At 36.6% G+C, this 13982-nt stretch overlaps 1 protein-coding gene across 5 annotated transcripts in view; it reads left to right on the top strand.

Moving 5' to 3' along the window:
- Positions 1-13982, top strand: part of ANKRD50 (ankyrin repeat domain containing 50) — a 44113-nt gene that overhangs the window by 21308 nt on the left and 8823 nt on the right. For 4 of the 5 annotated variants that reach the window (XM_068543411.1, XM_068543409.1, XM_068543410.1 and 1 more), the window contains exon 3: positions 7834-8063. The exons of the other annotated variant lie outside the window; for it this stretch is intronic. In XM_068543411.1, the coding sequence (XP_068399512.1) occupies positions 7834-8063 (230 nt within the window). The remainder of the gene's footprint in view (positions 1-7833; positions 8064-13982) is intronic. 5 annotated transcript variants of the gene reach the window in all.

The raw sequence follows: 13982 nt of genomic DNA, 5'->3' as shown, positions 1-13982 counted from the left end.
GCAGTACACAAGATAATGCAGTAAATTACTTTGAGGATGGGATCAACACTACAAAGAAAACAGGATGAGTTGTTAGAGGAACAGTAATAGACGATGAAGGCCATTTAAGACATGGTGACCAAGGAAGACCTCTTCAGGGATAAACTTTGTGTTGAAATCTGAAGGAAGAGAAGTTCGGCCTGGGGGAGCTTTCTAGGCAGAGGGAGTACCAAGTACATAGGCCCTGACTGGAGGAAAGCTTGGGGTTAGGACTGAAAGGGGGGACCGTGGCTGGAATAAAAGGGAGGACTCAGGAATTCGTCCTAGGATTTTGACTTAAGAAACTAGGGGGGTGATGGGATACCACTAATTGACATGGGGAAGACGGATGGGGAGGAACTTATTTGGGGGGTAAATTGAGAGAGAATGCTTCTTTAAACATGTTAAATTTGAGATGCCTGTACGACATCCACATGGAGATGGTAGTAGACAGTTTGGAGTTTAGAGGTGAGGTCAAGGCTAGAAAAAATTACTCAACATTTTTAAAGCCATAGTTTGGCTTCTGGTTTTAACATGACTGACTAAGGCCTGGGAAATAGTCTAATAGCAAGAAAGTGAAACTATGAGAGGCCTTTAAACCCCAGCCTCAAGTTAAATGTGGAAGTTAATATCAAACTGAGATGCAGACAAAACTGACACATTTATTCTTTGAAATAAATGTATACCCTGAACATCATCAAGAGCATAAAGACCCTCATTTGGAACCATGGAGACAGGTTATAGACTTATGCTAGAAGTTTCCCTGGACCTAGTTAAGCAGAAAGGAAGAACAAAGAGGGCTGGGAAGAATGAGTCACCCACATGAGCTATGTGCAAGAGTCAGACATTTGGGGGTAATGGCGAGGGGGTTGTGGTGAGAAAGGCCTCCTTGTGTACATCCCCACAGCTTCTCATCTTAATTGGTTGGGGAGAAGTAGAAGCGCAAAGAAGTTGTTCATTCCCATAACTCTTGAGTCATAAGGAGATTCTTAGAAGCCTGGACACTGGACACACTAACCTGCAATTGCTGATCCAGAAAGAAGTTATCTTACTGAGGAGCTGTCACAAGATATGTAAAAATATATCTCAAAAACAGTAGGGAGAAGGCATCTAAAAACAGCATCAGACTAGGACTTCCAAAACTATGTTGAATAATAGTGGCAAGAGTGGACATCCTTGTCTTGTTCCTGATCTTAGTGGAAATGCTTTTGGTTTTTCACCATTGAGTATGATGCTTGCTGTGGGTTTGTCATATATGGCCTTTATTATGTTGAGGTAGTTCCCTCTATTGCCCATTTTCTGGAGAGTTTTTATCATAAATGGGTGTTGAATTGTGTCAAAAGCTTTTTCTGCATCTATTGAGATGATCATATGGTTTTTATTCCTTAATTTGTTAATATGGTGTATCACATTGATTGATTTGCGTATATTGAAGAATCCTTGCATCCCTGGGATAAATCCCACTTGATCATGGTGTATGATCCTTTTAATGTGCAGTTGGCTTCTGTTTGCTAGTGTTTTGTTCAGGATTTTTGCATCTATGTTCATCAGTGATATTGGTCTATAATTTTCTTTTTTTGTGATATCTTTTTCTGGTTTTGGTAATGGATAAAGAAGGCACATATATACAATGGAATGTTACTCAGCCATAAAAAGAAATGAAATTGAGTTATTTGTAATGAGGTGGATGAACCTAGAGTCTGTCGTACAGAGTGAAGTAAGTCAGAAAGAGAAAAACAAATACCATATGCTAACACATATATATGGAATTAAAAAAAAAATGGTACTGATGAACCTAGTTGCAGGGCAGGAATAAAGAGGTAGACATAGAGAATGGACTTGAGGACGTGGGGTGGGAGGGCGAAGCTGGGGTGAAGTGAGAGTAGCATCAACATATATACACTACCGAATGTAAAATAGTTGGCTGGTGGGAAGCAGCAGCGTAGTACATGGAAATTGGCTTGGTGTTTTGCAATGACCTAGAGGGGTGGGATAGGGAGGATGGGAGGGAGACTCAAGAGGGAGGGGATATGGTGACATGTGTATGCACATGGCTGGTTTGCTTTGTTGTGCATCAGAAACTAACACAGTATTGTGAAGCAATTATACTCTAATAAAGATCTAGTAAAAAAAAAAATCTTAACAGTCTATTTTAAGTGAATAACAATTTAAGTTTGAAGGCATAATAAAGCTCTACATTTTACTCTTCCTCCCCCCCCCAAAAAAAAAAAAAAAAAAAAACAGCACCAGAAATGCTCACCAGAAAAATATTGCCATGGAACAAAAAGAAAACCGTAGCCAAACATATTGTCTTAAATGAAAACATAATTAATGAGCAATTGCCTGACTTAAACAGTTGCATGAAGCAGAGATATAAATGCTTGGAAAAGAGATGGTGAGACAACAGAATGAGATGAAACTTAGCCAAAATATATATGGGGATTTACTCTGTGAAAAGAGAGATATTTCAAATCAAGTCAATAAGAGAAAGATAATTTAGTAAATAGTTTGGGGATAACTGTGGAGCCATGTGGGGAAAAAAAATTGGAAACCTAGTTCACATCTTATGTCAAAACTAATGTGATTAAAAAATAAAATTTTCAAAGCTTTTGAAGAAAACATGAGGAAATGTTTTTTTAAACCTTTAGAGTAGGGAAGTCCCCTCAGAAATGAAACATATAAAACTCAGAATTCATAAAAGAAAAAAGACTGATATGTTATATAAAAGTAAAACAACAGAGAAATTGTACATTTCAAAAAAAAAACCACTTAAAAAGTCAAAAGAAAAGTAACAAATGATGGAAAATATTAGCAACAAAATCATTTTCTTAATACTCTCCAAAAAAGAGAAATATTAATCTTTTGGAATATGGATAAAGGATATGAAGACACAGTTTAAAGAAAAAGAAATATAACTCCTAGACATTTGTAAATAAGATTGACCTCATGATAAGGAAATGTCAATTAAAAGCATAATGATGCCATTTTCTGCATATCTGTGGAAAATAACGTTAATTGCTATAATGGAGGGGCTAGGGAAACAGGCACTCTTACGCAACTGTTGGGAGGGTATATTTATATAATTTCTAGAGGGTATTTTGACAATATCTGTGAAGATATACCCAGATATGCCCCTTAACCTAGCAACTCTAATCCTAATAATATATCCTACAGATATACTTGTATATTTTAAAATGGTATGTATAAGAATATAGTAAATTTAAACTGAATCATATGAATAATCACATTAAATGTAAATGGTAAATACCCTAATATAAATGGCAGTTTGTCTGATTAGATAAAAATGCAAGATCTAATTATATGTTGCCTAAGACAAATACATATAAAGAGACATATAGCTTAATTTTTAAAAAATGAAAAAATATATACCTGACTGTTTTAGCTTACTGCCCTTGGGTTCCTTTGTTTTTGAGGCAGAGATAGCAGTATGCTGATTTTTTTTTTTTAATTTTATTATATATTTTTTTATACAGCAGGTTCTTATTAGTTATCCATTTTATACGTATTAGTGTATATATATCAATCCCAATCGTCCAGTTCATCACACCACCACCCTCACTCCCCGCCACTTTCCCCCCTTGGTGTCCATATGTTTGTTCTCTACATCTGTGTCTCTATTTCTGCCCTGCAAACCAATTCATCTGTACCATTTTTCTAGGTTCCACATATATGCGTTAATATACGATATTTGTTCTTCTCTTTCTGACTTACTTCACTCTGTATGACAGTCTCTAGATCCATCCACGTCTCTGCAAATGACCCAATTTCATTCCTTTTTATGGCTGAGTAATATTCCATTGTATATATGTACCACATCTTCTTTATCCATTCGTCTGTTGATGGGCATTTAGGTTGCTTCCATGTCCTGGCTATTGTAAATAGTGCTGCAATGAACATTGGGGTGCATGTGTCTTTTTGAATTATGGTTTTCTCTGGGTATATGCCCAGTAGTGGGATTGCTGGATCGTATGTTAATTCTATTTTTAGCTTTTTAAGGAACCTCCATACTGTTCTCCATTGAGGCTGTATCAATTTAGATTCCCACCAACAGTGCAAGAGGGTTCCCTTTTCTCCACACCCTCTCCAAGCAGTATGCTGATTTTTAACTGCACAGGGGCTCGGTGCCCCTAACCCCCAAGTTGCTCAAGGGTCAGTTGTATATAGAACAATTGAACAACACTATCACCACTTGACCTAATTGACATTTATAGAATAGTCCATCCAACAATAGCACACACAGTCTTTTCAAATGCTCACACGTTTACTAAGTTAGACATTCTGGACCATAGAACAACGCTTAATAAATTTAAAGGTGTGCAAGTTATACAAAGTATGTTATCTGATCACAATTGAATTTAAATAATGGTAACACAGGAACATAAAATACCTGGGAGGTCCCCAAATATTTAAAAACTATACCACTCACTTCTCAGTAACCTGTTTCAAAGAAGAAATCAAAGGGAAATTATTTTGAATTGGATGATAGTGAGAATACTTGAGGGAAATTCATGACATTAAAGGATTATATTAGAAGTATGAAACAATGATTTCAGTTTGTATTATACGGAACTAGGAAAAGAAGAACACACAACCTGGAGTAAGCAAAAGAATGGAAATAATCATCAAATCCTATCAATTTCACCCACCAAATTTCCCTACGATCTGTCCACTTCATTCTGACCCTGCTGCTTACTACCTTATTTATAACATTGGTTTTAGATAGACAGTAGACCGTCGTGGATAAGAGTGTAGACTAGGGGGTGACTGACCATCCTGGTTTGCCCAGGAGTGGGGCATGGGGGGCATGGACAGGGAGGAGGAATGGCTGGTTCTCAGCACTTGGTGCTTAAAACTGGTAAAGTCCTCGGCAAACCAGGCTGAATGGTCTACCCTTGTGTAGGTTCTAGAGCCAGACCCTGAACTTCAGTCCCTTCCTTGAGCTTTGGATAAGTGACTTCTCCTCGTGTGCCTTGTTTTCCTCATCTGGAAATGGGTATTACAGTAGTACCCATCTTAAAGACTTAATGTGAGAATCAAGTGAGTTGATGCAAATGTGAAGTACTTAAATGCAATACAGCACTGAATTAAAGTTAGCAGTGATGGCCTTGGTAACAGTAGTTCAGGATGGAGATTGTTTTTTCTTTTTTTTCCCCTTAAATTCTGAGCAGTGGCCTCCTATCGCACTCTTTCCTTCTAGACTTACTCTGTTTCAGGTTTTCCTTCAACTGTAGCCAGTTATCGTTCTAAACACAGATATAAACATATCAGTTCCGTGCTTAAAGTACTTCACTGGCTCCTTAATACCCTTAGGTCAGAGTTCACATTTCAAAATAAAGTTTGTAAGGCCCAGCATTTACTCTTTCAGTAATTTTCTTCAGTATGTTGTTCACTGGTCTTTCTCTTCCCCCAGCCTGTCCATGTCCTATTGCCTTAATTAGATTTTTTTTTCCTGTGTCTGTTGCCTTACTCTAGAACTTTCTCCTGACTAAGCTCCTCTCCTAACTTTGCTGACCTCTCCCCCTACCCTATCCTGATCAAAAATAGGTTAGGTGAGGGCTTCCCTGGTGGCGCAGTGGTTAAGAATCCACCTGCCAATGTTGGGGACACGGGTTCGAGCCCTGGTCCGGGAAGATCCCACATGCCGTGGAGCAACTAAGCCTGTGCGCCACAACTGCTGAGCCCACGTGCTGCAACTACTGAAGCCTGCACACCTAGAGCCTGTGCTTTGCAACAAGAGAAGCCACTGAAATGAGAAGCCTGCACACACACTGCAACGAAGAGTAGCCCCCGCTTGCCGCAACTAGAGAAAGCCCGTGCGTAGCAACGGAGACCCAACGCAGCCAAAAATAAATAAATAAATAAAATTAATAACATTTAAAAAAAAAAGTGGTTAAGGTTATGGTCTCTCTCAAGTGGCACTGATTATAGGCTATTACTATAGTATATTATGATAGTATACTTTATATGTACTATATATAGAAATATATATATACTGTATATGTATATATGTACTATATGTGTAGGTAAATATATAGCACTGGTTTTTCGTCAATCTTCTTTGTTCTCATAGTAGAGGAACTATATACATAAGGTACAATAAAGTAAATTTTCCTAAATTTATAACATTCCTTCTGCCAGGATGGCCCTGCCTTCCCTTTATTGTAAAATTTATTGCAAATTTATTACTATTCCTGGAGAATTTTAATTGATCCTTCAAAACTTAGTTCATCCTGGGCACCTAATGTTTGAACGTTTCCCTGACATTTTCTGCCTTTCTTATCTACTTCCCTTGAGTTGATCATTTCTTATCCACTGTGTTAGTAATTTTGCTGCTTTTTTTGGTAGCACTGAGCAGCCTACATTGAAGTTATTTGTTTTCCATTCTAGGCTACAACAGTGTGAAGTCTTTACTTCCTGTGGGATCTCCTATGGGTACAACACTATGCTAGGTTCTGGGGTTATACTCATGAGCAAGATTGACATAGTCCCTGTTCTTTTGATGCTTAATTTCTAAAGAGAGAAATAAGAATTAATGACATTAAGTAAGTTTAACATTACAAACTTGATAATGCTGTGAAAGAGAAATACTTGATGTTGTGAAAGCACATTATAGGGTCTCGGTTTTGAGAAAGTGACTCTCAAGCTTACCATTGAAGACCAAGGAGGAGTTAATCACATGAAGAGAGAAGGGAAGCACAGACCAGGCAGAGGAGACTGCAAACCAAAAGGCCCTTGTGTAATTGTATCTAGTAAAAGTCATGGAAAAAGCTAGTATGGCTGGAGGAACATTGTGCAAAGTTTGATCTGCTGCAGTAGGAGCTCTGGAGGGAGTGGCTGGAGGCATGTAGATTAGTGTGGTTCCTGGGTGAACGAGACGACAGCAGTTTGGAGTAGGGTGATGATACAGACCAGGGTGGGTTTGAAGACTTTTATAAAGAAGTATTGACAGGACTTAGTGATACATTGGATCTTGGTTGCTATCAGGATTGAAAGATTAAGAAGAGAGTTGTAGAAAGGATTATCTGTACATTTCTGGTGTTCATAATTAGATGGATTCTGTCCTCTTCACCGTTGTGTCTTTCAGTACCTCATTCAGCACATGGAATGCTCATGTAAATGTTTGTTGAAAATGAATGAGTATTGTTTCAGTTATGAAAAAGTTGCATTCAACTTCAGTATAAATTATCTGAGTAGGAAATGTGTTCTGCAGTGGGATTAAACCTAATAATTTATTCTTTACATTGAAATTTGAACATACATCAAATGGAATCTAGACTGTAGTTTATCTTTGAAAAGTCTTTTAAAATACAACTTGTTTATGACAAACTAGATGAAGTGCAGTCATTTTGTGAGAGACATGATGATAAAATCTTCTAAATTCTAGAGAACTCTTGATATCTTTTCTATTACTGAAGTGATCCCCAGTTTCTTTTTCCTTTCAATACATTTTAGCTTCGTTATAAACAATTCAAGCTTTTATTATTGATAAAAATTTCAGGAAAGGAATAGTGAAATCTTGTTTCAGGTTCCTACTGCCCTTCTTAAGAATACTGAATCAATAATACACACACACACACACTTTATTGTGGAAAATGTTGTTATTGGAAATGTGAACTATTTAGGAACAGTATTCTCATTAAAGTAAGGAATTGAAACTTGTACAATAGTTTTATTCTAAAACATTAATTTTTTTCTTAAAACAATATTTATAACCTGTAATTCTAGTGTTTGGATAATAAACCTTAATATCATAGCCAATAACATTCAAAATGCTCATATGGATGTGTTTTACAGGTGTGTCCTGCTCCCTCTTTTGGGAATGAAGCCTCCCCAGCAAAGCCTCTATCTGCTTGTGGATTCTGTGGATGAAGGGTGTAATGTTACCGAAGGTGAACAGACATCTACCAGCTTATCTGGGACTGTGGCAGAGCTTTTAGCTGGTCACCACGAGTTCTTTCCACCATGGCTATTACTTCTCTGTTCTGCCCGAAAACAGAGCAAAGCTGTTACTAAAATGTTTACTGGTAAGCGTAATTCCTGCCGTCTTCAAATGTTTTTCATTGATGAACTAAATAATACGTGTGGGGCTTCCCTGGGGGCGCAGTGGTTGAGAATCCGCCTGTCAGTGCAGGGGACACGAGTTCGAGCCCTGGTCTGGGAGGATCCCACATGCCGTGGAGCAACTAGGCCCGTGAGCCACAATTGCTGAGCCTGCGCGTCTGGAGCCTGTGCTCCGCAACAAGAGGGGCCGCGATAGTGAGAGGCCTGTGCACCGCGATAAAGAGTGGCCCCCGCTCGCCACAACTAGAGAAAGCCCTCGCACAGAAACGAAGACCCAACACAGCCATAAATAAATAAATAAATAAATAAATAAATAAATAAATAAATAAATAAATAAAACTAAAAAAAAAATCACATTAGGATTTAAAAAAAAAATACATGTGTTTCTTTCTTAGAGGAGAGTACTCAGTTGAAAATCTGGTCATTGCTTCTGCTATTCTGTCAGCTGTTCTATCTGTTCTATCAGCTGTTTTCAACTGTACTTTTTAAAGGTTGTATTAAAAACAAGCCATAGAATATTTTAAGATCATTTAATAGTACCTTTTGTTTTTTTCAAGATTCCTTATCTAACATCTTTAGTAAAGGTTACGAGTATTTCATGCCATATTAGCTGCTTTATATCTGTAGGGCTGCATTTTTTATGCTGATGTGTCCTGATCAGCTTATGATATTTCTTCTAACTAGACGGAGAGTAGTGAATATGCCTATTTAAAAATCAGTGGCAGTTTCTCTAAGACGTTTTTCCTGGTTTAAGAGGAGAGACAGAGTCAACAGCCATTTAGGATACCTCTTGAAGTAGATCCATTTTTTAACCCTTTTCTGATGTGTGAGAAAACAATCTATACAATGTATAAAAGTACCTGATCAGGTTTTTTTCCTTTACTTTTCTGGTTTCCCGACTCTACTTTTTTTTCTTTTTTTACTACCACAATAAAGTTGTGGTTACTCCTATTAGATTATGTAAAGCCCTTTTTTTCTTTGTGCTATGGGAAATAAAAGCATAAAACAAGGACCACTCACAGGATTTATAGTGTAATTGGAGAGATAATTAAGTTATTGGTTAATTAGCCATATCACTTGTAAATAGTTCTGTACATTTTACAGAATGGTGAAACCCTACTAATTTGTTAAAATGGTTTCCTTTAACCAGATTTATTCCCTCTTTTAGATTCCCTTGCTACTAATAACAGCACTTTTGATTTGATTTCCATTATACTATTCTGTTCTGTTGTTATTGAAAGTCTAGTTGATAAAAGTTGGGGGATTAACAGGATAACAGCTAATACTTAATGTAGCTCTTAGTATGTCAGGTCCAGATAAAGTTAAAGCCCCTTTTGGTCTATGTCATCCCATTTCTTTCCCTTCTTCATTTGAGACAACCAGTATTATTAGTTTATTTTCTGTCCTTTCAACTCATATTTGTATTCTGTATATTTTTATAGTTCACATAAATGAAACACTGCATACACCATCCTAGCTATTCCCATTTACTGGCTATGTGACCTTATGCAGCTTACCAATATGACCTGTGCCTCAGTGCCCTTATCTATAAAATGAGGATTACACATTCCTGTTACTTTCCCCACAGAGTTTTTGTGAGTCTAAACGACAAATTACATGTGAAGCACTTAGAACAATGCCTAGTACATAATAAGTGCTTCATAAGTGTATTGCTGCTATTATTATTATTATCACTATATCCTTTTGTTTTATAGCATTATTTTTGAGCCCTATTCCTATTACTACTCATAAACCCAGTTCATTGGTTTTAACTGCTGTATATTATTCTTTCCCATGAATAAATCTCCAGTTTTTCCATTATCCTATTCATGGACATTTAATTATTTCAGTTTTTCATATTACAAAAAATGCTTCATGAACGTACTCGAACACATCTTGTGCGCGTGTGCTAAAGGTTTACATTACAAACCTAGACAGAATTACTAGAGGATAGAGTGTGTACATTTTGAGCTTTAGTTAATTTTGCCAAATTGCTATCTAGTGTGCTTGAAATAATTTATGCTCCTGCCAGCAACACATGAGATTTCCCTTTTTCTCTATGTTTTCGTCAGTTCACATTTGTTATTTTCAGATCTGCATTTTCTGCTTTAGGGGCTTGTGCTTGATGTTCCCTCTGACTGGAATGACCTTCTCCTGAACTTCTTACTGTCTTAACATTTCTATCTCTTCTCAAATACCAGTCTCCTGCAGGCTTCTCTGTATTTTTCTATCCAATTTCTATTTTTGCCACCTCAACTACTTAGTCACACACTTTTCTTCCTATGTCTTATTACTGTTTAAAACTGTTTACATTTTACATTTGTTTTCTTACTTGGGTGTCTCCTCCACTAAGATACAGCCTCCATAAGAACAGGAAATTTGCTTGTCTTGTCCACCACTGTATCTCCTCAACATCTAGATCAGAGCTTGGAACAAAGCAAATAAATGAATTTGTGTTTCTTTGAACTATGTCTTGGTGGAAAAAGCAGTGAACCAAGAAGGAGTAAGGAGGAACTGAATATGGTCTTGTTCTCTTACCATACTCCTTCTTCTCAAATGTTGTTGATTATTAAAAATGCTGAGCTGTAATAAGCATCAGATCACATCTCCATTGATGATAGGTTTGGAATTTGGGAGTAAACGTTGAAGAATATTACTAAAGTTATGAATAGATATTTTCAAGTTGCTTTCAAAAGATATATGTTACATATTTCTACCTGAGAGTGTTGGTTTCTCGGAACTTCCACCAGTATTGAATTATATTTTCATATTTGCAGATTTAGTGTGTGAAAAATAGTATCTCATTTTTATTTATACTTCTTATTTACTACTGAATCCTTCCCCCTTATGCTTAATTTATCAATTTGTCTCTTTTTTTTCCTTTGAATTATTACTTTCTCACCTTTACCTATGTTTCCTCCAGGAAGTTAGTGATATTCTTATTGATTATTAAGAGGGCTTTTATTTCATATTTTTTTATTCTTTGCAACTATTTTCTTCAGCTTCTTAAAACTGTAGTAATTCTTTTGAAGTCCATTATATTCACTCTAATGTATTGTCCTTTACTATTGTATATTCTTATTTTTACATTTAGTGATTTTTATTCTTATATATTCTACCGAATGGTGTGAAATAAGACTCTAACCTGGATACTTTATCAAATCACAGATCTTCTCAGCACTGTTTATTAACTCCCTGTACCACTAGTTGTCAGTGCTTCTTTTACCTTAAGTGTAGGCCTATGTGCATATATGTGTGTGTGTGTTATTGATGTATTTCTAAACCATCTGTCTGCTCTTCTAAACTGTCTGTTGGCATTTTTATGCAACTGTCACATTGGTTTAATATTTTAAATTTTCTGGGCTTCCCTGGTGGCGCAGTGGTTGAGAATCTGCCTGCCAATGCGGGGGGCACGGGTTCGAGCCCTGGTCTGGGAAGAGCCCACATGCCGCGGAGCAACTAGGCCTATGAGCCACAACTACTGAGCCTGCGCGTCTGGAGCCTGTGCTCTGCAACAAGAGAAGGCCGCGATAGTGAGAGGCCCGCGCACCGCAATGAAGAGTGGCCCCCACTTGCCACAACTAGAGAAAGCCCTCGCACAGAAACAAAGACCCAACGCAGCCAAAAATAAATAAATTAATTAATTAATTAAAAAATTTTTTTTAAATTTTCTTGTACAGTTACTTCCCAGTCATCTTTGCCATCAATATTATTCTAAAATATGTGTTTTAACTTTTATTCCACTAGATTGACTTGAACAGCTTTTTAAAAATTATAACTACCAATGATGTAAACAAAAAATTATTACATTTAGTTAAAATTTAGGAAAAGTTTGACATTTAAAATATGCTTTCATTCTGTCCATGAACATAGCATTTTTTTCACTTATTAAAAATTTTTTTCAGCATTCCTTATATTATGTCCTACATGTTTCTGCTTTCTACTGATGTTTTAATGAAATATATGGATTTTGAATTGAGATGTATGCATTCCAAATTAGAATTGGCAGGTGCAACTTATCTCACAGGCTTGACATAAGAAGTGTTATGTATGATAAGTACTGGAAGTGCTGCTTTAAAAATAATTGACTCTCAATAAATGTTGATCTCTTATATTTCTTTCAGAACCAAACCAAGAACCAAACCTGTTACTGTGGAGGGTTAGCCTAGATTCTGTCTTAATTACCTCAAGTTTCAATCATGCTATCTTAGTTACATAGGTTTAAATTACAGATATTTATTCATAATAGGCAATATGATCTTTCATGCCAATCATTATCTACAAGATCACTTCGGAAACTTTAAAACACTGTACAACCTAAGGTGGTAGTTATCATTTTTTAAAATCCTTTTTATTAGCAACATGCCAGGTGTTTTCCAGCTTAAATTGTTTTAATGAACTTATAAAGTCAAAAGCAAATGAACACACAAAAAAGGTTTGGAGGCAAGTTATCTCATATCACTGATAAATGTAGAATGTTATACACTTCTAGGCATGTTTTAAATTCTTCAGATCAGGAGTGTCTTTTTTCGTAATTAAAATTTATCATTTGAAATTAATTCTGTTGAGACTAATCAGTTATATGTTTAATCAATCAATTGAATGTATGTAAATATATATAATTACAGATTCCATTTTATATAGATTTAGAGGTATGCAAATGTGTTATTTCTTCATGTGTCATTCTTGGTAGGTTGTATTTTTCAGTAAATTTGTCCATTTCATCTAAGTAATTCAAGATTAGTGTCACAAAACTGAATTTATCAACTTTCTCTCCAAACCTGTTACTTGTCCTTTAGTGGTCTCTTTTTCCATGCTTTTGGCCACACCACAAATGAATGTCAACTTTGACTCCTGTTCTCTTTCCTTCTCCACACTTACTAAGCTCTGCGTAATCTAGCTCTTACTAGTAATTTCCAGATCCAACTTTTATTTTTATCTGTTGCTGCTACTGCTTTGGTTGTTGAGGTTTTCAGTGATTCTTTTTTGTTTTTTGAATTTTATTTTATTATTATTTTTTTATACAGCAGGCTCTTATTAGTTATCTATTTTATACATGTTAGTGTATATATGTCAGTCCCAATCTCCCAATTCATCTCACCACCACCACCCCTTTTTTAAAAAATTAATTAATTAATTAATTTATTTATTTATTTTTTGTCTGCATTGGGTCTTCGTTGCTGCACACGGGCTTTCTCTAGTTGTGGTGAGAGGGGGCTACTCTTTGTTGCGGTGCGCGGGCTTCTCATTGCGGTGGCTTCTCTTGTTGCGGAGCACAGGCTCTAGGCGCGCGGGCTTCAGTATTTGTGGCACATGGGCTCTAGAGCGCAGGCTCAGTAGTTGTGGTGCACGGGCTTAGTTGCTCCACGGCATGTGGGATCTTCCTGGACCAGGGCTCAAACCCGTGTCCCCTGCATTGGCAGGCTGATTCTTAACCACTGCGCCACCAGAGAAGTCCTAGTGATTCTTATGTAGACTTTATCACAGCCTCTGTAAGAGGTTTTGCCTCTAGTGTTGACTCCACCTGTTCGTCTTTAGTGATGTTAGAATAGTCTTTCAGAATGCGGATCTGCCTTGGTCCTCACTGACTTCTAACCACAAAGTGAAAGTCTCATCTCCTCACATAGTACCCGGCGTATAGTAGGTGATATATACATTTGTTTTATTCAATTGAGTAAGAGTATTTTACTCAGTATTAATTGACCATCACTAATCTTTGCTGAGTTTCTAGATTTATTCCTCTTAAGAGAGTTCATTCACTTAGCAGTTTTTTCTTCTGGAAGATGAATTACACAGTTGTCTAGTCTATCCATGTCTATAAAACAGGATATCATCTCCCTTCGGAAGATGATATTATGGTTTCCTTTAAAGAACTTAAAGTG

The sequence above is a fragment of the Eschrichtius robustus genome, chromosome 4 (assembly GCF_028021215.1).
Source record: "Eschrichtius robustus isolate mEscRob2 chromosome 4, mEscRob2.pri, whole genome shotgun sequence".
NCBI lineage: Eukaryota > Metazoa > Chordata > Mammalia > Artiodactyla > Eschrichtiidae > Eschrichtius > Eschrichtius robustus.
This window is presented reverse-complemented; position numbering and strand designations above follow the sequence as displayed.